This window comes from Emydura macquarii, unplaced genomic scaffold, assembly GCF_026122565.2.
Source record: "Emydura macquarii macquarii isolate MOO-44397 ecotype Brisbane River unplaced genomic scaffold, CSIRO-AGI_Emac_v2 contig_3511, whole genome shotgun sequence".
NCBI classification, from domain to species: Eukaryota; Metazoa; Chordata; order Testudines; family Chelidae; genus Emydura; species Emydura macquarii.
The window spans coordinates 780,725-804,656 of record NW_027133648.1 but is presented as its reverse complement, the minus strand read 5'-3'; the positions used below and the strand labels follow the sequence as shown (position 1 = coordinate 804,656).

At 60.6% G+C, this 23,932-nt stretch overlaps 1 protein-coding gene across 1 annotated transcript; it reads left to right on the top strand.

Annotated features, from left to right (window-relative positions):
* The first annotated feature begins 957 nt into the window (after positions 1-957).
* On the top strand, positions 958-14,444 carry GBX1 (gastrulation brain homeobox 1). The gene is made up of 2 exons (XM_067535676.1): positions 958-1,417; positions 13,924-14,444. The coding sequence occupies exons 1-2, from the start codon at positions 958-960 to the stop codon at positions 14,442-14,444; spliced, it is 981 nt and encodes a 326-aa protein (XP_067391777.1).
* Positions 14,445-23,932: the final 9,488 nt, after the last annotated feature.

The following is a 23,932-nucleotide window of genomic DNA, read 5'->3' as shown; positions in this document are numbered from 1 at the left end:
TGGCCCCCCGATACCCCGCTGGCCCCCCGTTATCCCGGCGCCCCCCCCGATATCACGCCGCCCCCCAATATCCCGCTGTCCCCGGCGCCCCCCCAGATATCGCCCCCGTTATCCCAGCGCCCCCCTTTATCCCGCTGTCCCCGGCGCCCCCCCAGATATCCCGCCCGCTGTCCCCCCCGTTATCCTAGCGGCCCCCCTTTATCCCGCTGTCCCCCCCGATATCCCGCTGTCCCCGGCGCCCCCCTTTATCCCGCTGTCCCCCGATATCCCGCCGTCCCCCCCCGGACAATTCACTGCCAGCCAAAGCGCCGCAGACAGGTCTGAACAGTGACCGGGCAAAGCATCTGTCTGGCCGCGCCGGCCCGTCCCGTCCCGTCCCGTCCGCCCCCAGCCCACAAAAGCGCCCTTGTGCGGCTCCCTTGTGCTCCGGCCTCAGTAATTACCGCTCATCAATCTCCATTAATAATAGCTGATTAGGCGGGAGGGGGAGGCGCCTTCCCAGGGGCCGCGCTGCTCCAGTGGGAACGGGCGGCCCCGGCCCCTGCCCCTGCCCCCGCCGGGCGGGCGGGCGCTGAAGGAGGCACTGAAGCGCACTTTGAGGAAGATGGATGAGTCCGGAGGGCGACACCCCTCGCCGGCGTCCCCCTCCCCCGCCCCCCCGCGCTGAGCCCGGCTGCCGGAGCAGGCTCAGAGCGCGCCGCCACTCCGCCCTCGAAGGCAGCGGGCAGGCAGCTCTCGCCGGGAGCGGGCGGATCGCGGGAGGGGACCCGGGGACCCGGAGCAGCGCCCAGGGGCAGCCCGGCTGGGCAGCGCGCAGCGCACCGGGCACCGCGCAGCGCACCGCGCAGCCCGGCTGGGCACCGCGCGCCCCGGAGCTGCTGGGCAGCCTGGCAAGTTGGCGGCGGCGGGGACCCGTGGGGCGGTGCGGAGCGCGGGAGCGCTCGGTGCCCGGTCGCCATGCAGAGACCCAGCGGCCAAGGGGCCGCCTTCTCCATCGACTCGCTGATCGGGACCCCGCCGCCGCGCTCCGGGCACCTGCTCTACACCGGCTACCCCATGTTCATGCCCTACCGGCCGCTGGTGCTGCCCCAGGCGCTCTCGCACGCGCCGCTGCAGTCCGGCATCCCCCCGCTCGCCCCGCTGGCCTCCTTCGCCGGCCGCCTGACCAACACCTTCTGCGCCGGCCTGGGCCAGGGCGTGCCCTCCATGGTGGCGCTGACCACGGCGCTGCCCAGCTTCAGCGAGCCCCCCGACGGCTTCTACCCGGCGCAGGAGCTGCCGGCTGCGCGCACCAACGCCGAGCCGGGCTGCAGGCGCAGCGCCGAGAGCCTGGAGGCGGAGGAGCTGCCCCCGGCGCGGGACAAGGGGCCGCCGGAGCCGCAGCTGCACTTCCCGGACCCTTTCCCCAACCTGGCAGGTAAGAGCCGGGGCCGCCGCCGCCGCCGCCGCCGCCGCCCCGTGCGGGCTAGAGGAACTTCCTCCCGGGCAGGCGCTGCGGGCGAGCCGGGGCTCTGGCGCGGGGCGAGTCCCAGGCTGGGGGCTCTGCCCCGCGCAGCACGCAGGGGCCCCCGCGGGGAGCCCAGCCGGGACCGGAGCGTCCTCCTGGCCGGGCAAGAGCGGAGCCGCCAGCCCTGTTCCATGGGCGCTGGGGCCGGGCAAAGCGCCGCGCGGTCCCGGCCCCCTCGGGGTAGCGGACCCCCCGGCAGCCGGTGGAGACGAGGATCCGCGCTCCGCAGAGAAAGGGGAGAGCCGGGGTTGGAGGGAGTAAAGGGGCTACGGGGGAAAGACCCGGGCAAGGGGGCACGGCGGAAAGGGGTCTGTGGAGGGGAGAGACCCTAGGGGCGGTACAGCCAGTGTTGGGGGAAGCGTCCTGGGAGGCGGTGGGAGTCTGGGGCTGGGGTAGATAGCGGGGGCAGAGAGCCCGGGGGCAGGTTAGGGCGGCGATGGAGGGGGCAGGGAGCTGCAGTGGGGACCGGGGGTCCGGCGGTGTAGCGGGGAGCGATTGGGGGGTGTCTGGAGCCGGCATGAGGGGGATTTCAGGGGCAGAGGGACCCAGGGGGCAGAGAGAAACGGGGTGAGGATTGGCGGGGTTTGGGGGGAATAACCCGGGAGGCAGGTGGAGCCCGGGTTGGGGGTGGGGAGCGGCAGGGGTAGAGTGACCCGAGGGGCTGGTGGAGCCGAGGTTGGGGGTGGCAGGGAGAGTGACCCGAGGGGCAGGTGGAGTCGGGAGCTGTACCGTGGGGAGGCCGGGCTGCGTGGGGAACAGGTCTGCAAGGGTGGAATAGGGCAGCGGTGGGGGGTTGCGGCGGGCAGAGCCCGGGGCTGGTGAAGCCGGAGTTGGGGGGTAAAATGTCTTCGGGGGCAAGCAGACGCGTGTCGGGGGGAAGAAACTGATGGGGCGGGCGGGGGTTCCCGGCGGAGGCCCCCGGGCGGCAGTGCCTGCAGAGGGAGCTCTCCTGTAACCCCAGCTGTGAACCGGCGGGGACTGGGGTGCGGGCCGTCCCTGCGGGGGGCTGTTCCAGAGGAGGCGCCGACTCCGGGTTTCTGGGTCCCGGGGCAGCCTGCGCTTGGGAAAGGGCCGCTCCCACCGCCAGGGGAGGTCGGCAGCTTCCCCCTCGGGCAGGAGACAGTGACAGAGCCGGGGGTCCCGCTGCCCCTCCCCGGGGCTGCCGCCTTGCCCCGGGGTCTCCCTCCGCAAGTGGCTCCCACCCGGCCCGAGTTGCGCTGGCTGCCCGAGTTCCCTTCGAGCGGCCCGGAGCAGGAGTGGCCGGGCTGCTCCGCCCGGGCGGCGGCTTCTGGGTGGGGAGCCGCCCGGGCTGGTGGCGGCCTGGGGGGCCCCGGGCCCTAGGGAGAAGGGGCGGTGGGTGCCAGCCCCTGCCCGGGTCGGAGGCTACGCGCAGCCTCCAGCCCCCCGGCAGGGCTCGGGACGGACCCTGCTCTGCCCTTCGCCCCGGCTGCCCAGGCGGGGGGGACACCCGCCCCAGCAGCCCCCGGCGGGGCGGTGACCCACCTGCGCGGGGGGAAGCTACCGGGAGGCGTGTTGCCCTCTCCGCCGCGCCCGCCGACTCCTTCCCCGCGGCAGGTGCGGGTGCGGGGCCAGCCCCCTGCCCTGGGCCGGGCTGCTGGGGCCGTTTTGGTTTGACTGGGGGGTGTCGGCGCGGGGGGCGTCGGGGGAGGGCGCAGGTGGGCGGGATGGGGGGTTGCCTGCAGGGGGCGTGTCGGGGTGCGCAGCGCGGGTGGGAGCGGGCTGTGCGGGAAGGGGGTGTCGGGGTTTGCAGGTGGGGGTCGGGTGTGCGGGAAGGGGGGTCGGGCTGTGCGGGAAGGGGGGTCGGGGTTTGCAGGTGGGTGTCTGGGGTGGAACAAGCTCCTGTGACGCCAGCCCCGCAGCCGCCGCTCGCGGCTCAGCTGAACTGTCCGGCGCGGGTCCCGTGTCCGCCGTCTCCAGAGCCGGGCCCTGCAGCGCGCTGTGGGGCGGACTCAACGGCCGGGGCCGGGGTCGGGGCCGGGCTCCGCCCCAACCCCCTTGGTCCACGCGAAGCGCCAGGACGCGGAGCTCTCCGAGGTGCTGCTCCCCGGAGCCGCGGGGCGCCGTCTCGAGGTGCGGGGCGCCCCAGGCGCACGGGACAGCTGGCCCCTTCGCTCCCGTAGCAGCCCAGCCAGCGCCCGGCAGCCTGAGGGTCGCAGTCCCCTGAGGGGGGAGGGACCCACAGCCGCCCCCCCTGCGCCAAGCAACCGCAACCTGGGGGCTGGCGAAACCCAGGCACCGCCGGAGCGCGACGGCGGCCCCGTGTCCAAGAAGCAGCTCCCCTGCTCAGGGCTGGAATAACCGGCCCCAGGGCAGGCCCCAGCCCCCCGCAGGGAGGGCGCGTTTGTGTCTCAACCTCAGGAACAGCCGATCCCTCCGGAGCCCGGGGGAGCCCCTCACCCGCTGTAACCTGCCTGCCTCTCGGTGGGGCTGGCTGGGCCCTTGTTCCGCTGGGAAACAGGTGCCTCGGCGGCTGCTCCTGGTGTCCGAGCCAGGTGCTTCCAGGCCCTGCCAGGTATCTCGAGATGGAAAGCACAGCAGCCATCTCTGGCTTCCCTCCCGCCCCTCGGAGACACGGCCTGACTAATCTGGGCTCTCGTGGGTGCGCAGTGTCTGCTTCAGTCGCTGGCCTGGGTCCCTCTCCTGTCCCCTCTTGGTCATCCTCTCTGCACAGGCCCGGTCTTTTCAGGCTCTTCACACCTGGTTTGTCCGCGCTTCTCCCAGTTGTCACAGAATCACAGAAGGGGGAGGGGAGTTGGCAGGGACCTCAGGAGGTGTCTAGTCCGACCCCTGCTCACAGCAGGACCAGCCCCAACTAAACCGCCCCAGCCAGGGCTTCACCACCCTCCTAGTGAAAAACCTTTTCCTAATGTCCGACCTAGACCTGCCCCTGCAACCTGAGACCTTCCTCCTCGTTCTGTCACCTGCCACCGCCGAGAACAGCCTGGCCCCATCCGCCCTGGGACCCCCTGTTGAGTCATTGCCTGTCCCTGCACCTGCTGGCTCCTCTCCTACAGTGGCAGTAGGAGTCTCTAGCCCGCCCCGTCCGCATCCTAACGTTACATTTGCTTCTCTGACCAGGGCTGGACACTGAGCCGGCGATAACGCGGTTCGGTCCCTTTCCCGAGCAGCTGATTGCGAATCCCCTCGGTGTAGGGGCATTACCCGACGTTCATCGAGGCTAAATGTCATCTGTGCGTCTGCTGCCCGTTCCTGGGTCTGGCCCTGCAAACTTCTCCCACTCTGCTCGGGTTTCAGCTGACCTGAATAACTGTGTCGTGTGCAGGTTCCCCTCCTGCTCGCTCTGCTCTGCAGATCACTGGCAATTAAGCCCTGGCTCCAGTCCGGCTGATCTCTTACCCCGCCTCTGGGTTCTGCCCTAGCTGGTTTCTGATCTGTGGCTGGAGCTCTGCTCTCATCCTGCCCTTACTTCGCTTCTTACCGATATCGTGTGAGTGACTTCCTCAAAGGTCTTCTGAAAATCCAAACTATTCTTTGAACCACCAATTTGCTCACAGCTCCACGAATTCGGGTAGGAGAGAGGCATTTTCTAATACATTTCCCTTCCCAAAGTTTCGGCAGCCGTGTGCCTGTTCTCTCCAGTCCCTCTCTTTATCAGTCCATTACCCTCAGCAGCAGGTGAAAGCGAAGCAAGGGTCCCTGGTTGCAGTTCCCAGAATCATGACTTGCCCATTTTTTCAAGGAGGGGCTAATATTGACGGCCCTTCATCCTCTCTTAGCAGCTCAGGCACTTCAGGGCTCGGGTATCTTGTGCTGCTGACTTGTTGCTCTCTGTTCACCAGTTCCAGCACCTCCACTTCTTCACCTTAGTCTCCGTCAGGCTTTTGAAAATCCAGCTCACTTGCCAGCCAGTCCCTTTGCTCCGTTTACTTCATTGACATGTTCAGAGCATTCAAAGAGCTCAGCAAAACATGATTTTCCTTTGAAGAAAATGTGCTGGTTAGACCCCCTCATTAATGGGATCTACTGGGGATTTTAATCTACTATTTTTAATGATCACTTCATCCGATTTACCAGGTCCCGCTGTAAAGCTGCCTGGGCTGTAAGACCCTCCCTTTAAACACAGCACTGGCTACCCTCCAGCAGTTAGGGATGGTAGTGGCTCTTAGAGGTTGCATATTTTGCTAGCAGCTCAACACTTCCTACTCAAATGCCTTCAGACTCCTGGATGGAGCATCAGGGCCTGGGGACTCGCGGCTTTTTAAAACCATCACTTTGCTTCTGCCCCTCTTCTTAGCACATCTTCATTGCCAGAAAAGAGCAGGGCAGGGGCAGAATCTGCCCAGCAGTCTCAGAAGTGGAGACTGATGCAAAGAAATTGCTTAGCATCTCAGCCATATCCTTGGCTTCCTTGATTACTCCCTTTAATCCCTGGTCAGCCAGTGCACCCACAAATTCTCTTCAGGCTTCCAGCTCCTGGAATCCTGTTTGTTTTTACATTTTTAACGTTTGTATCTGTGATATTTCTCTGGCCCCATCACCTTAGCACCTCAAACTTTTCAGAGTAGTGTTTAGTTCTGGGGTGCCACAAGGCAGTTATCCCCATTGCACAAATGGAGGACGGAGGCCCAGAGCGGCCCAGTGACTTCCCTGAGGTCACAAAGGAAGTCTTCGGCTGAACAGAGAACTGAATCCTGGTCTCTCATGTCCTAGGCTAGGGCCTTAACCACTGGGCCATCCTTTGCTCTGTCTCTTCCTGTTTGCTTTTCAAAACCCCCCTTAGCCCCTCTAGCTCCCCTCTCACACATTGCCTGCTGTAATGTAGGCTCCTGTTCTCCTCACGAGGGTCAGATTTTCACGGAGTTCTGTTTGGTTTGAGTAGCCAGTCGACCCTGTCATTTAGCCCTGTTGGTTTCCTCTTCTCCTCCCTGGTTGCCTTTTGTTCAGCAGCTCGCAGGCCTTCTGAGTCTCTTCTTGTTTGGGTTTTTTTCAGTGGCATCCATGCCTCCTTCAGGGATTTTACTGCCTTTACTTCTGACCCCAGGGCCTTTCTGAACAGCTGCTTCATTCTGTTGCAATCCTTCGTTAGTGTCACTGTCATTCTTGGTGCCTGGCCTCCTCTGGGGTGTGGAACCGAATTCTATCGTGGTGACTGTTAGTGGCTTAGCTACTGCCAGTCCTTGAATTAGCTCCTGGATGTTCTGATGAGTCAGAGGGTGCTTTAGAACAAGCTGCTCCATGTAACAATCCCTAGGAATGTTATCCAGGGCAGCAGGCTGGTCACAATGGTCCCGTCTTGCCTTAGAAGCTAGGAAACAGCCACAACGGTTTCTGTAAGTTCTGTTCCATTGTGCCATCTGACCAGGTCAGAAGTGGGGAGCTGACACCCCCCACGCCCGTTATTATCAGAGCCATCTTCTCTCCGCTCCTCTCTGCACTGTCACTGCAGGCTGGAGCCCTTTCCTACCCACCTCCCTCCCTCCTGGGTCACTGGTACCAGCATTTCCCACCCTGCCAGGCTGCTTGGCCACACTCTGTAGAAGCCTCCTGAGCTGCTTTGTTGTGCTGCATGTCATGGGAGAATGGTGGTGTTAACACTGGCTGCAGCTTTACCACGCGGATCCTTTGGCTGGTCCAGTTTGTAGGTTTCCGCCTGGCTGGGAAAACATCACATATTTGTCATAAGCCGATTCAGTGGAGGTGCAGTGCAGCCATACTTCCAAGGGGCAGAGTTAAGGGTGGGAAGGAACAAACCTGAAAGAGAACCTCCTTAGCTCCACCTAAGCCCCTTGGGACTGGAAAGGGGAAACTGGGTTCTGGTTCCACAAACAGCTGCGCCCCATTCTCTCTCGCCCCAGCCCCACACCTCCTGTCTGAGCTGTGTTCCCATAGCGCACGTGGGATTGCGTAACTTTCCATAGTGACTGTGTTGGGGGCCCCTGGCTGGCAGGCTGTCTAGCCTGTGTCAGAGTCAGGTGCTGGGTCTGTGGCTCTGATGCATAGAATGGATAGGGCGGAGGAGACGTGGCTCGTGGAGGAGTCCTGGGTCCCACCCCACAGCAGCGAGGGGGGCCTGTTTGAGGGATGTGATTGTAGAGGGTGAGGTATGGGGCTGCCTGGCCTTGGTGTGAGATAGAGGGAAAGAAAATAACCTGGGTCTCCCTCACTAGCAGGTTTTTGTGCGCAGCAGCAAGGAGAGGCTGGCTGGTGGTGGGAGGGTGCCGGGATTGAGTCTGGCTTAGGGAGAGGCTGGCATGGCTCCTGTCGGTGGCATTGTGTGAGAGCTGGCTCAGATGCAATGGGGCACTCTTACTCTGGCCTGGCGCAGGAGACGCTGTGGTGCCCAACTGAAGGGTGGTCAGGGAGGCGGCAAAGCACAGACTCAGCCCAGGTGTAAAAGGTGGCACTGCCAGGGCTTGGTACCTCAACACCCATTGTCCTGCCTCCTGGTGCTTGCGCTCACTCTGAGTGGCTCTGGTGCAGGCTCAGGCAGTCAATGAAACTGCTGGTTTGGGACTCGCAGGCTGCTGAGATCCAGCTGACCGCCCCGTGAGCCACATGGCATCTACTCTGTAAGAATAGCCATGCGCTGGGGTGGTCCCTGTGGCAGCCAGGGATGAGCTGGGTGCTCCCCCAAGGTAAAGGGAGAACTGTGCCTGTGGGGGGACGGTAGCTGTGATGGCCCCAGGCAGGAGGGGAAGGGATGGTGCTGCTGGGTCTCCCAGTTGCTGAGGGGTGGCTGGTAATGGGAGATGTTCGGAGGTCTGATGGTGTAATGGTTCCTACCTCCATGGGGCGGGGGGTGCTAAATTGCTGTCCTGGCACCACAAACTCAGCTGCTCCTTAGCACCCCCAGAGTCCCTGCAGAGAGTCCTGGCCGCATTTCTGCTGTATGCAAGCTCTCTGACGTGGCCTGCTCTGCGCATAGCGCCATGATGCAAGACAGCCCCGTGTCATGTACAGATGGTCCCGGCCGATGTCCCAGCTCCCTGCAGCAGCGTCCAGGAGAGACCCAAGCCCCTCGCAGAAGGGGTTTGTTCAGCCCAGCTGCACTGCTGGGACGCTAGCAATAGCAGGCAGCTGCCCCTGTAGGTGATGGTCAAGAGCCCAGGCTGTCAGCGGGGGCGGGGGAAGGGGAATGGAGACCTGTCCCTGAAAAATGGTGTAAAGTGCTGTGGGTTTGCTCCCATCGGTGCTTATGCACCCCCTGGGCAGGGGCTGTCTGGGCTCCAGCTCTCTGATGTCAAACATCTGTGCTCGCTGACGGGGGGCTTTCCAGGGGCTGGCTTCACTGCCTTTAATCTGGGGGATTGGCACCAGGTCCTGGCACCTGGGGTGGCCTTGTCAGGGTGTGAGGCCTGATCTACACCTGGCGATGTGAAAAACCACACCCGAGGGAGGGAGAGCGTTGAGGCAATCTAAGCCCCTGTGTAGATAGCAGCCGGTGGATGGAAGACGTCCGTCAGCCGAGCTACTGCCTCTTCAGGGGCTGGGTTAAGTTAGTGACAGGAGAAGCCTTGTCCCTCGCTGTAGCGAGTGTGTGTGTCACGGCGCGGCAGAGGCACAGCTGCTGCCCAGGGCCGTGCAGCTGTAGTGACGGCAGTGTAGACAAGGTGTGGTGTAGTACTGCGAAGCGGATGTCAGGGCTCATTGATTCGTGCCCTGGAATTCGTGCCCAGCGCTGGAGCACTGCTGTAGAAGAGGGAACCCCACGGAGAAGCAAGGAGGGGATGGTTGTGTCCCGTGGGACGGAGCTGGCAGGGGGTATGCAGGCTGCGTGTGCGTGGGGGGTAGATCTATTACCTTTAATAAAACCTCCCTTGGCCGGGAAGTGTAACGATTAACACCCAGGCTGCAGAGCCAGAGCTCAGGGAGCGTCCTCCACAGGGCTGCTGTGACCTGTCCCAGGGCTGCCTTGGGATACAGCCCAGGGATTTTGTGCTGCTCTAGCACTCTTTCCCAGTGAGCTGTATGTCCTTCTGGGCACGCGGGGCAGGGGGTGGCTGCAGGAAGGCACTGAGGGACAATCAACATGCAGGTGATCTGGCCTGTGTCCTCCCTGCAACGCAGGCAGGTGACCGGGCTGAGTGAAAGCAGCACATGTGCTTTAGCCTCTAGCCTCAGCCAGGCCAGCTGAGCCTGGTGTCAAGGGGGGGCGTACCCCGCCTTTTGTGTGTGGACAGGAGGTGACTGGGGTGAGAGCGTCACAGCCCGGGCTGGCTCTGCAGACAACAGACCCATTGTTCCTGGAAGCTACAGTCGCTGAGGGTCAGTACTGGGTGATCTGGAGCAGTGGTTCTCAAAGTGGGGGGTGCGCTCCCCTGGGGGGCATGAGATGGATCATGGGGGCGCGGAGCAGGGGACAGAGCCGGTCCAGCTCCCAGGGCTGCTGCCGCCCTTGCACTGCTGCTGCAGCTGCTGCCGTGCTCCCCGCTTTCTGCGCTGTTACAGGGGCTCCCTGCTCCCCTCTGCTGCTGCTGCTGTGCTCCCCGCTTCCTGCACTGTTACGGGGGCTCCCTGCTCCCCTCTGCTGCTGCTGCCACGCTCCCCGCTTCCTGCGCTGTTACGGGGGCTCCCTGCTCCCCTCTGCTGCTGCTGCCGTGCTCCCCGCTTCCTGCGCTGTTACGGGGGCTCCCTGCTCCCCTCTGCTGCTGCTGCCGTGCTCCCCGCTTCCTGCGCTGTTACGGGGGCTCCCTGCTCCCCTCTGCTGCTGCTGCCACGCTCCCCACTTCCTGCGCTATCGGCCCTGTTTTTTCCTGAAAGGGGGGTGGTTCGGGGTAAGAGGGCGTGATTGTTAGGGCCTACAGCATGGGAAGCGCCCCCCCCTGTTTTTTTCCTGAAAGGCCCCCCCTTCAGAAGGGGGAAATGGGGGTGCGATTTGGGAGAAGGGGGGGCACGATTGTTAGACAAAGGTCCCCGGGGGGCTCCATTTAAGAAGTTTGAGAACCACTGATCTGGAGCACGTGGCTTTGTGCTGGAGCGGCTCTGGGCACCGGAGCAGCACAGCTGGCTCCTGCAGAGGCTCAGCTCTGTCCTGCATCCGTGGAGCGTCTCAGGGCCGCGACCCAGCGCTGCTCTGGCAGAGGCTGTTTCTCGGGCAGGATTTCGGGACTCCCTGGAGCTCGCCCTGTGCCGGGGGTGCAGATCTCCTGGCGCCAGCACTGGGCAAAAAGCAAAACCTGACATTCAGCAACGAGCCCTTCGGTTTTCTTTAGTTCCATTTGTTAAAATGTGAATCTGAGACTTTCCCGCAAAGTTGTCCTCCTCCCACCCCCTCCTGTAGAACAAAAGGGAATTGTTTTCCAGAAAGGTCACGGGGAGTAAAAATTGGGTTTAGATGGAAACTCCCTGTTCTGAGCTGCAGAGAGGGGGGTACACACCCAGGCTGACTTTCCTGGATGCCCGGGCAAGCGTCACTGCTCTGTCACGGCCCCAGCCTGCAGCTGCCCAGGCATGGCACTAGCCGAAATCCTGCTGAAAACCTGACATCCAGCTTGAAAGTTCCAGTTCTTGGCAAAAATACATTTCAGATTGTATCTGCAGCCCCCACTGGCTGTTTGAAGTGTGCCATATGCTTTTGGTTCTGTTCCCTGATTGGGTGACTCACCGCACAAACTGCAAACACTAGCACATAGGAACTGCCGGTGGAGCTGCACAGGTTTCATTAGTTACCGTGCAAAGGGCAGATGGTTTCTGCACCCACCGGTGCTACCAGCAACTCAGACTCTGCAGTACAGTTATTGCTCAGTGAAAGAATTCACAAAGTTCAGATAATGGGAATTTAACAGATTTGTTTGCACAAATATCGCATTAAAACAAAGCCATCTTTCCATCCATAGAGACTTTTTCTCCTGGATTATATAACCGACTATGCACATGAGCACCTGGGGGTTATAGTGGATCACAGATTTAATGAGTCAGCAATCTGATGCAGTTGTGACAAAGGCTAATCTCATTCTGGGGTGTATTCACAGGAGCATCGTATGTAAAACACGGGAGGTAGTTGTCCCAGTCTGCTTGGCCTTTGTGAGCCCTCAACTGGAGTCCTATGTCCAGTTCTGGGTGCTACCCTTCAGGAAGTGGATCCATTGGACAGCGTCCAGCGGAGCGCAACAAAAGTGGTCAAAGGGTTAGAAAACCTGCCCCATGAGGAAAGGTTAAAATAACTGGGTATGTTTAGTCCTGGGAAAAGATGACTGAGGGGGAAACCTGATTCCAGCCTTCAGCCCTGTTAAGGGCTGCTAGAAAGAGGATGGGGATTGATTGTTCTCCATGTCCACTTGTGAGGGGGTCCCCAGGGTGAACCCCTCTGCCCCACTAACCTGGGCTGCCTCTGGCACTGTGGTGCTGTGTCAAGCGCAAACCTTGGGCCTGGCAGGGACTGCAGTTGCACAGCCATCCACAGGCAGGGACGCTCCTGACCGAGTTACATGAACGATCTCCCAGCCACGCATGAACCATCACGAGGGAGGTTCCAGCCAATTCTCCCCAGGCTGGCACCCCAGAACTGTACCGTTTTGCACTGGTCAGAAGCCTGGACAGGGTAAGTTCATTAAATTGGCCACTCCCTCCGTGTGCAGAGGAGACACACCAGCCTTTGGTAAACTGAGCTGAGATTTCCTAAGCACTTCAACCAAACACTGTTTGCGGTGAAAGATAAAACAGGTTTACGAACTACAGAACGGTCGCTTTTCAGTGATTGTAAGTAACAAGCATAGCGATCAGCGTTGGTTACTTGAGAAATACAAATACATTCACCATCTAAATTCTACAAACTAACCAGGATTTGCCTCGAGCAGTGTCTCACCCTGGCAGCTGGTACAAGGTTTCTGTCCCTCAATGCGCAGATGGGACCTTTTTCCAGTCTGGGGCCAAACTCCCTCAGTTCAAAGTCTTTTTCTTCCAGACTTTCTTCCAGCTGTAGAAATGGACAGGGGTGGGGAAAGACCAAGTGTTAATGTCACTTCCCCTCTTTTATATTTTCTTCCAGCGTGCTGGGAAGCTCTTTGCTGGGATGTGGGGATCAGGCATGCTCCGTTGGGTATGTGCTGCTTCTGACAAGTCTCTAGCGAGTGGAGGGGTGCTGATGAGCCATTAATGCTGTCTGGCTGCCCATGCCTATGCCACTGCTGGCCCTGAAGGACTGGTTGTGGGTGTTCCCAACCTCACAACGCGGTGCAGTGACACATATAGCAATGCTTCATAACTTCACACACGCTCCAGCAGGACATTGGTGTTCAGCAGAGCCGGGCTTTTACAATGATCCCTCACGAGGCATACTGATGTTTTGTACACGCGTCATCCCGTGCCAGTGGCGCATGGAGCTTCCAGGGTGCGGCTGTGCAGGAGAGAAGCCAAGAAATAAGTGGCTTACTGTGCAGCAAGGGAGCCCTAGAAGTTTTCCTAGCCTCTGCCCTGATGCTCAGGGCGGCTAAGCTCTGGGACAAGCTCTAAGGGTGGCTGTGGCGTCCCCCGCACGGGTGGTTGTTAAGACCAGGTTCATTGGCCAAACCCCTGTGGGGATGGCTTGCTTGGTTCTGCCGCAGAGCGGTGGGCTGGGTGTGACGACTGCCTGAGCTCTGCCTTTCTATGAGTCAAGCTGTCCCGTGAGATGGAAATGACAGACGCTCTGCTCAGTGCTCACGCACGTGCTAAAGGCCCGGCTGGAGGGTGGTCTCTGGAGCAGCCTGGGCATCGCTGAGGTGCTAGTGACAGGTTCAGGGAGCTGCTCTGGGACTGTTGGCGAACCCTGGCTGGAATAGCCATCCCTAGAGCCTGGACACACCCAGGTCTCGTCCAGGGCAGCACAGAACTTTGGGGCGTCTGAAGGGAAGGGGAAACAACACGTTCTGATTTCCCTGTAGCTGAGCCAGAGGTGTCCTGCTGGCAGGAGCGCTGTGTGCCCATGGACGCCGGCGTAACTGCAGTGGAAATGGCTCTGCCAAAGTACGTCCCCTGCCCGCCCCCAAGCGCACATGCTTCAGAGCCCCCAGTTCCAAACTGGCTCATCCAGTGAGCCTGACATCCTGCTGGCCTGGCTTGTAGTGTGGTGACGTCCAGGTAGGAGGCAAAGCTGCTCCGGGCGCGGGAGGGAGGGAATGAAAAGCTGAAATTGTCCCTCAGTGTTCAGGGGGGTTTCTCAGGTGGGCTGCATGGAGGAAGCGCCTCCCCTGTGCCTGCTGTGGTGCTTTGCATGGCAGGGTTGGAGGGGGGAGAGGGAAGGGCAATGGGAGGGACTGCCGGGCTGAGCTGTAGTGCACACAGAGCAGACCCGAAGTGCTGGTGGCTCCCTGCAGGGACTCGGCACAGACACGGCTCTAAGCTGTGGGGCGTTGGGCTGAGGACGTTTCTCTTGGGGTTTCCCAGAGCAGGCAGTGCTTCGCTTCCCTCCACCCGTGCAGCTGCCCTGGCTAATGCTGTCTCTGTCTTGGCTGCAGATGGGAAGGCCTACAGCTCTGATGAGGAGAAGCTGGAGGTGAAATCGGCTGAGACTCCCTGCAGTGAGAGGGAAGAGGAAAGCTCTGCCGCTGACAGTGAAGACGAGAGCTTCCTGGATGGGAGCAGTGCCAGCTCTCTGGGGCCCAAACCCAAGCCCAAGAGCAGCTCCGGCGGGGAGCAGGCGCCCCCCGGCTCCAACCCAGGGAAGAGCCGCCGGAGGCGCACGGCATTCACCAGCGAGCAGCTGCTGGAGCTGGAGAAGGAGTTCCACTGCAAGAAGTACCTGAGCCTGACCGAGCGCTCGCAGATCGCCCACGCCCTCAAGCTCAGCGAGGTGCAGGTCAAGATCTGGTTCCAGAACCGCCGCGCCAAGTGGAAACGCATCAAGGCTGGCAACGTCAACAACCGCTCCGGCGAGCCCGTCCGCAACCCCAAGATCGTGGTGCCCATCCCCGTGCACGTCAACAGGTTTGCTGTGCGCAGCCAGCACCAGCAGCTGGAGCAGGGCAGCCGCCCCTGAGCCTCTCCCAGCTGCAACGCGCAGGGACAAGAAACAAGCCAAATGCTCCTGGCTACGGACGAGCAGAGCAGGCGTGTGCCAGGGTCCCAGGCTCCGTGTCTTGCGGAGGGGCCTGGCTTGCATGGCCAAGCCGGGTGCGGGGCTGGCCCAAGTTCCCACTCTAGAGACTGCAGCAAAGGGAGAGGATCCAGTGCAGACCGTGGGGAGGTGCTGCTGCTGCTGCTGCTGCAAGGAGAGTTTGAACCATTGGCGCTCCAGCCGCTGCTCACAGACCTGTCTGTAAATAGCCCTTATTTATTTGTGTAAAGTCTGTACATATGGACTGTGTGTGGCCGTCTGTCCGGGAGCGTGCAGGGCTGCCGCCGGGGGGCACGGGGCTCTGCCTGGTGCTGGACTCTGCTCGTACCCAGCCCCTTGGCTCCTGCGTGCAGTGGTTAGTCTGTGGGTTCTCCAGGCCCCTACCTCCACATGCCGCCCTCTCGCCCCTCAGCCCCTGCTCCCTGCAGAGAGCAGACCTTGGGGGGGGGGGCAGGGCTGCGCAGAAGGGGTCTCTGGCGTACGTATTCTCGCTGTCCGTATGGTATCGCTGTGCCTGACTGCGTCTGTGCCCATCCATGGATAGTTGTGATTTCAATAAATTATTTTCTATGGAAAGGAAACCGGATTCTTCCCTGCCGCCCTGCGAGGCGCAGCTGTGAGTGCCCTGGGCCTGGGATGGGGCGCAGCAGAGCCGGGGATGTGTGGGGGAGCAGCTTTCAGCCAGCGTGTGCACATGGTACCACAGCGCAGTGCAAACGCGACATGGTGTGTATGAAATGGGTTCAAACTGGTTGAGCTCACAAGGTAACTGTGCAGGGCAAGCAGTGTGCACAGGAGCTTTTTTTGGTGAGGGCCCACGGGACAGGGCCTGCTCTTGGGCTAATGCTGTGTAAATGCTCCAGAAGAAAACAGCAGATTATTGCAGGTGCTAGAAACAGGTGGGTGGTAAATGAGGGGCTGGGTCAATGCTACGGTGCAGGCTGGATTACTGGGCAAACTGGGCGCACGCAAACAAAAGGGGTTTAGTGCATTTCAGTGCAAGGTAACGGGAAATAAGGGGTAAACGTTGACTGGGGGGAGGGGGACATTTTCCCAAAGGTCCTGCTGGCATCTCCATCCCTGAGAATTTTAAAATCAAGCCTGGGTGTTTTTCTAAATGATCTATGCTGGGATAAGCTGGGGGCAGTTCTAGGGCTGCACTAGCGCCAGTCCGATGGGCTGGGCCTAGTGGGCCTCTCTGATCTTGGGGAAACCATGCCGTAAGGTCCTGCTGCCAGGAACAAAAAACGTAGGGCCCGCTCCTGGGGGGGAGTAGGCACTTGGTGGAAAGCAGCTGGCTATGAACGCCCGGTGTGGTGCTGTGCTCCGCTGTGGTGCAGCTACTGACTGGATGATTGCCTGTTCTAGTCCTTCCCTCTGAACCGCCTGCACTGGCCCCTGTCAGAAGACAGGCTACGGGGCTGCATGGCCCAGTGGTCTGACCCAGCCTGGCTTTCTCATGGTGTGGCTAACGCGACCCTTAAATCTAGCCAGGAGGCCTAGGGAAGAGGTCTTACTCTTACTCTGCGTTGCGACACTGGAAGGGGTTCAGAGCAGAGGTACACGGAGGGGTCGAGGGCTGGAGAACCTGCCTTTCAGGGCGCCTGCAGAAACGCAAAGTTTTCTGGCAGGCGGCTCAGAGGTGAGGTGTTAGTGGCACCTACAGGGGCGAGGCCGGCGGTGAGCAGACGCCAGGTTCACCCGCAGGATAAACGCAGCCCCACGAGCCAGGGGCTGGGAGCTGAAGCAAAACCAGTTCAAACGCCACACAGACGTGCAAGTGACGGCGCCTGCGGGTTGGAGCAGCCGAGCGGGGGTGGGGTGGCTTCGCTGTCACATGGCGTCTGTCGCTCCGAGTGGGCGTCTGGCTAACCACTGGGCGCTGCTCTGGCCGGGTGGGGGGGGCTGCGTGCAGACATTGCTGGGTGTGAGTCCCGGCCGCAGCCTCTACAGGATGCTCCGAATCGCCTCTTCGGCCCTTGAACCTGCAACTCGATGAACGTGCCCAGGCGCCTGAGCTGCCTGTGCCCCATGCAGGCGCACCTGTGGGGGGGGGGGGGGGCGGGGACGAGAGAAGGGGGGGCACGGCTTTTCCTCACGGGCTAGTAACCCCGGGAGGCTCCCAGCGCTTGGGCCACAGCACCCGTTCTCCCCAGTCTTGCAGCTCCCCCAGCATCTCCCCCAGGGACACCTGCCCCGGCCCCTCCTGTCTGCCTGAGCCAGAGCAGGGCTGTTAGCAAGAGCGGAGCCCGGCCAGTGCCCCAGCCAGCCTGCCCCACAGCGCGTCCAGCCCCTGTGCGCCCTCCTCTGCGCTGCACCCGTGCGTAGGCTGGGCCCTGGCAGCTGGCCCCTGGCATCATCACCGCTGCCCTCCCGGCCGCCCACACGGGGCCTGGCGCCTTTGTGCCCCAACGGCCTGGTGCCATGCAGCCGTGGGGCGCGGGTGGCACGGAGCCATGGGATTTTAAAACAGCCCGGCTCCATTCACAAGGGGGCGGCTGTGGGTGCGTGTGCGTGCGAGGGATCCTCAGACGCCCCTGCGGAGCTGCAGCCCCACCCGGCGGGGGCCGTGCCACCAGGAAAGTCCTCAGGGTGCCGCACGCTCTGCGGCCGGGCGTCTGCCGCTCCCTGAGCCGCTGGCCCGCTGGGCAGCTCGCTCACGCTGACACTGGCAGCGGCACAGCAAGGCGTGCCCTGGCTTGGCTGCACGGCGGTGAGACGTTCTCCGAGGCTGCCTAGGCGCTGGCCCCACAGCAGAGACGAGGCCAGGTGCCGCATGGGCTATAGGCCAGCGCTTAGTGCGCCCCCAGCATATGGGAAAACCAGAGTCAAAGCCCCCCTCTGTCTGCTATGGTGCAGGCAGCTGCGCGAAGCTCTCCCCCCTCCCTGCCCTAACACCCGGGCTGCAGGGGAGTGCGGGTGCGTCAGCTGTCCTGGGGTCGTGGTTCCCCTTTGTATGAAATAGGTGCACGTCTAGTGGCCCAGCGCCAGAGAGACTGAATCCATAGCCCAGCGCTCCCAGCCTGCCTCCCCCACCCCTGCGGCGTGAGCCAGTGCTGCCATTAGCCCCCCTCCCTTCTCAGTCGTGTTCCCCCCCCCCCCCCCAAAGAGGCCCAATCCTGCTGTGACAATGTGGGCACTGCTTGTCCTATTTTTTTAATTAAGCCTGAGTCTGCCTCAGTTTCCCCTATACTGTGCAGTGGCACCCCAGTGCGGGCAAAGGCGTCAGAGATGTGTGTGTCTGCATGTGGACTGCATGGGTCAGTGACCAGGACTGGCTGAGACCGCCCCACGGCCATGGCACACGCACACAGTTGGCCACTGTCCCCTTTCCCCACCGCGCTCCCAGCTGGAGAACAGCGGACTGGGGCAGCGAGGCTAAGAGTCACCTGCTGGACGACGCATGGAGCGTGCTCGCCTGGGAACTGCCTCGCGACCGCGGGCCGAGATCCCGCACCTGGGGCTGCCGGCAGCTCGGCTGGTGCAAGGGGCTGACCAGCACGGACTCTGCTTTAACCATCAGGTCTCTGTGCTGGCCTAAGGCCGTCCGCTGCGGCGCACCAGGGCCTGGCGCACCCGCCGGGTGTGAAAACGCTGCTCGAGTGTCGCTGGAAACCTCGGTGAGGTGCACGGAGCCCCGCAGAGCGTACAAGGCTCTGCCAGGCGCCTGGCTCAGCAGGACTCGCCGCGCAGCGCTCACGGGGTGCAGCGGGGGGCTGAGGGTCAGTCTCAGCAGGTGGTGAGCCCATGGGCCTGCCCTGGAGAAAGAGTGAGACCCCCTGGGGGTCAGGCTCACTGACCGGGTTCCTCCATGAGACAGTTCCGAAGCTGGGGGGGCAGCACCGATCCTGTGGGGCCCTGACCCCGCGCTGTCCCTTCCTCATGTGGCTAGTCCCTGTTCCCTTTGGGTGCGTCACTGGCCCACGTCCCTGCAGCCTGCTCGCCTGCGGCCAGCACTGAGGCCCGGCAGCCTGAGCACGTTGCACAAGGCGCACTTGGACCTTAGCTTGCAGCCGACCGCGGTGCTGGCGGGGCATGGCTGAGCCTGGCCCGCACCGTCTCCAGCCAGCTGTGCGCAGCCTGTGCTGGCCTGGTTGTAACACTGCTGCCGCCTTCTTCCCCCCCCCCCCCCAGCACCTCTCCCCACATGTGCACGCATGGCCCACGCCACCTGGGCCTGCCTGGCCTCGGAGCGCCCGTCCCCGTCTCACCGGCTCACACCACCACTGCGCCTGCCACCCACTTCATCCCTAACCTGCTGCCCCCATGCCCACCCTTCCCCCGCCCACCTGCCCTGCCTCACCAGCTCCGGGGTTGGGCACACGTGGGGGCCTGCAGCGCGCTGCTGCCTCCTTCGCCGGGGGCGCTGCCTGGCCGCCCTGTCCCACAGCCCCAGGGGGTCACACGCTCATGCCTGGCCTGGCGTGACCCTGTTGTGGCATGGGGGGGGGGGGGGGCAGCACTAATTCCACACACACACACACAGAATGCCTCCCCCACCCTGCAACACCCCCCCCCCCCCCAGCACCATGCTGGCGAACTGACTGCATGGGGAGTGTTCCCCTCCCCCACCCGATTGCGTGAGGTTATGGGCCTGGCCATAGCCAAGCGCTTTGCCTGGCTCACACTAGTCGCGCGTGGCTGCTCGCTGCCTGGGCGTGGCTCTGGCTCAGGCCCTGGGGGCAGCACAGCACAGGGTTGGGGGGGCACAGCCAGGGCTACATTCCAGTGGGCCTCCTGCCCTCCCCCCTCCCGGCCAGCAGGGTCTGCCCTGGAGAGACACGGCAGCCCCGGCTCCTCGCCACCTTGGCCTCCTGCACTTGGGCCCCGATCCCTGTGGCAGTGCCGCCCTGGCGCTCCTGGGCAGTGCCTCACACACGCCAACGCTCCAGGGCCACGGCCCAGCTCAGCTCCTGTGTCCACGGAGCCCTGCGCCTGGGTGCCAGCCCCACACTGGGCTCTGCAGGGCAGGGTGGCCCCAGCTCTGCATGCCCCGGCTACACGACTGGCTGTTTCGGGACGGGCTCACTCACTGCAGAGCTATTGCCCTCCCCTGCCAGGGCTGAGGGCCCGCGTCAGACGCTCCCCACCTTCAGGGCAGGGGGCAGCCCAGCCAGGCCGGGGGGGGGGGGGGGGGGCCATTGGCACCACGCCAGCCCAGGGGTTGTGAGCTGGGGCTTTCGGCGAGTGAGGAAAGCCCCAGCGGAAACGCTGACTCCGTGTGGAGCACGCAAGCCGGCGAGGCTGAGCGATGCTTAGCGGCAGGTCTGCCAAAGGCAGACGTGTGCCCCTGGCCAGGAAGGGAAAGGGACCAAGGCCTGCAGCAGGGCGGCCAAAAGACGTATTTGCCCAGCGCTCCAGGATGGGCACTCAGGCGGCTCAGCCCAGGGCCATTAATGCGTTACCTGCTGGCCAAAGTGCCACGAGCCAGAAAGGCAGCTGTGCTGGCTTAACAGCCTGACCTGTTCAGCGGGGAAGTGACGGCAGCTGTAAAAAACATAAAACTAAATGGCTGAAAGGTGAAGTTCCTCCTCATGGTGATAAATCAGGAATGAGGCCTGGCAGAAAATAGATAAGGAAAGCAAAAGGTCACATGGCGCTAGCTATGGCCAGCGGAGTTACGGACAATGAGGCATTAGGAACAAAGACGCCTAGCTGGTACTGGCCATTGCGAAGCAGAGATGGTGGCAGTCACTGTAATAATGCAGTAAAGGCATGTGTGTTCAATAACTCGTTCTGTTCTGTGCTTGGGACAAACCATGGGGCCGCAGTTTGTTTGCTTCTGATCAAGCTGTGCTGCTGGCCGGCCAGCTGCCCGGTCATGCCAGCATCCTCTTGTCTCCACTGACCAATACAGAGGTGGAACATGTCTGTGTGTTACAGTAGAATCATAGCATCCTAGAAGATAAGGGACCTAAGGTGGTATCTAGTCCAACGCCCTGCTCAACGCAGGAGCAGCCCCAAACAAATCATCCGAGCCAGGGCTTTGTCAAGCCAGGCCTTAAAAACCTCTAAGGATGGAGCTTCCACCACCTCCCGAGATAACCCATTCCAGTGATTCACCACCCTCCTAGGGAAAAGCTTTTTCCTAATATCCAACCTAGACCTCCCGCCCTGCAACTTGAGACCGTTGCTCCTTGTTCTGTCATCTGCCACCACCGAGAACAGCCTAGCCCCATCCTCCCTGGAACCCCCTTTCAGGTAGTTAAAGGGTGCAATCACCTTAGAACAAGGACCCAAGCCTATACTGACAGGCGGGGGGACTCTGGCCTGGGGCACAAGAAGTCAGAAAAATATTTTGGGGTTGGGTGGCAAATCAGCTGAACATGACCCCGTGCAATGCTGCAGGCAAAGGGCTAATGCCAGCCTTGGATGTTTAACCGGGGTGTCTTGAGCAGGACTTAGAACGGCTGTTGTATCGTTGTATGTGGCACTAGTGCAACAACTGAGGGAATACTGGTGTCCACAAGTCAAGGAAGCTGTTGATGCATTGGAGCAGGTTCAGAGAAGAGCCACGAGAACGATTAATGGCTTGGCAAACAAGCCTTGTAACGATAGACTCAAGGCGCTCTGTCGCTTTAGCTTAACAAAGCGAACGTTAAGGGCGACTGGATTAACATTTAACCGAACGAGTCAGGGTCAGGCAGGATCGATCTGTTAATGGCTATGAGCCAGGAGCGGCAGCGATTGCTGTTTTCCAGAAGCTGGGAATGGATGGATCACTTGATGATTGCTTGTTCTGTTCATGCCCTCTGACGCTTCTGGCACTGGCCACCGTCGGCAGACAGGCTATGGTGCTTCACGGGCCATTGGCCTGACCCAGTGTGGCCGTTTTTATGTTCTAGTACCTATATGAGGCACAAATATTAACTAATGGGCGCTTCAGTGTAGCAGACAAAGGTGGCCCATGAGTCAATGGCTGGAAATTGAAGCTGAATTCAGTCTGGAATAAGGCATCCATTCTTAACGGGGGGGGGGAGGGGGGGGGTTAATTAATGATTGGAAGGATCATGGTGGCTTCTCCATCAGCCAGCTCTTTTATAACTCTTGGATGCAAGTTATCAAGCCCCATTCATTTTAAAATAATCTCACTTTTGCAGCTGCTGGCTAACATCCTGCCATGCGGCTAGTGCCCTGGAAGGAGAGTTACAATCTCTGACACAGCAGAGAGGCGCTGAACTGCAGCCTACCTCTGTGGGACTCTCTGAGCAGGACTCACACTGAGAGCCAGGACCACTGCGGCTCAGTCTTGGAGATGCTGAGGTTGTATGGCCTGTCCTTGGGTGCTCACACCCCCCCCCTTGGGGGTCTGACACACTACAGGGGTACTCCACGGAGACCCTCTAGCGGCCAGGGCATAGCACAGCCTCCGTAAATCTGCCCACAAGGTGCCCGAGGCGGCTGGTTTGGGCTTTTCCTGCTGTGTGATGCCCTCACTGCAGGCCCTGGCTGTATGGCCCTTCCCCTGCTCCAGCCAGCCGTGCCCCATCCTTGCGGATACAAGATCCCTGCCTGCCAGAAAGGGCCAGCAATACAGTCAAGGTACCATAACCCTGCCGCCATACGTGCTTGGCTGCAGGAAGGACCAGGTTCAATATCTAAGGGGTTCCTCTTAAAATTACAGAACAAAGCCAGCTTAAGCCCTGCCCCCCAAACCTGGGGAAACTAACCACCTCCTGCTGGGCACCGCTAGGCAACACTGCCCAGCTTGCACGTGCTGAGTCTGTATGTAACCAGAAGAAAACGTTTACTAGGCGGCGAGGGAATGCAGCAGTAATTTGGGAACACTCAGCACCGACGACTCCCAGATGTCAGCAATGCAATGCAATGAAAACACCACTGCCACATCATGGCTTGGGCAGAGTCCTGTGCCCTGCGGTGGGAGTCCAATGGCCCAATGTCTCTTTACCCCATCAGGTCCCTTTTCCCTCCATGGCATCCCATGCTCAGCTTGTTGTCTGAGGCTCCAGGGCTGCTGTCAGACAGGCTCAGCTCCCGCCCTGCAAGGGAAAGGTGGGGTGGTGGGGTGTCTGCTGCCACTTCATCTTGCCTCTGCTTTTGAGCCTCTCACTGCTGCCATGTCCCCATCCAGCCCCCCTGTACCACGGCACCTTGCCCAGCTGTTAGCGAGCACAGCTCTAGGCTTTGTACTTCTGCCACTGCAGCTCTTGCTACTCTACAACCTTTAGCCCTGATGCCATACGCTGAAATGTTATCACCTCACCTTGCTCTCAGTGATCTTTGCTGTACTGAATTCACTGAGGAGCAAGGAACCTCACTGCCCAGTCTTTGCATCATCTTACTGCAACACAAGCTGCATACCAGGAACCTCTCTCTTTAATAAACTCATCAGTAACTTCAGCTTTAACAGTCTGAAAGAACCCAAAGACTGACAAAGGCACCTGCACAGCTCAGTCTTCAATCACTAACAGATTTAAAGTTTTTTATTGAGTAAATGTTTCAAAAAATAACAAACAGGTAACCCATAGAGTTAAAGGGGCAAAGTTATATAACATCCAGGGACAACATGCAGGTTATCGGGAGGCACGGGGAGTGGTTGAGAGTCTGGGGAGAATAACAAGGGATAAGCTGTGGGGTCCTGGATGGGGGGTGATGGTGTGGGCGCTAAGAGATACAAGGGGATATATGGGAATGGGGGAACATCACTAAGTACGTCTGTGGGTTACTTTTGGGGGGTGTTTAACAAAGAGAGGAAATAAGTCCATACAAAGTGGTGGTCCCTCATTAAGTCCAATGCTTCAGCAGTCGCTACATCCACTGGTGTGTCCCCCACCACATCCGTCAGAAAAGTCTTCTGGTGGCACTCTGTCCCTCTCCTCGTGGTACTGCCAGTAGCCGGTGATGTGCTCTATGTAGATATCCCAAGACCACTAGAAACCAACAAACACTAACAAATCTCCTCAGCAAGCTGGCAGCCCTACCACGCCATGCTTAGTGAGTGAGGTTTCCATTATGGTGACCCCTCAGTCAGGGTATATTAAGCATAGTTCTGTTGCCTGATAGTCACACAATAAGGATAACAACATTTCATTGCCCCTGCATCCAAGAATTAGGCAAATTTTATCCCAAAATGGGCAAAATGGATCACCTTGGCAAGGTAGGTGGGTCTATGCAAATAAGAGCTGCTTGAGAGGTCATTTCCTCTAGGTCACCAATAGGTGGCAAGAGAAAGACCATCGGATGACATCAGTGAAGCAGAAAGCCACTACCAAGGCTACTGAAGACCTGAGACAGGGCCCCCCATCACAGCATGTCCTGTAGGATGCATGGACTGATAGCTCCAGAAACCAGAAACCACAACAGCTCCCACACCCCAGCGCTAAAGTGCCTGCAGATGGACTGGTTGGAGCAAAGGATAAAATGCAGTGTTCACACTGCTCTAAACTGTC

Excerpts from the sequence above, each read along its gene's own strand:
- GBX1 (XM_067535676.1), top strand. The coding sequence starts at position 958 with ATGCAGAGACCCAGCGGCCAAGGGGCCGCCTTCTCCATCGACTCGCTG. Across the intron at positions 1,418-13,923 it reads CCCTTTCCCCAACCTGGCAG|ATGGGAAGGCCTACAGCTCT; the intron begins GTAAGAGCCGGG and ends TCTTGGCTGCAG.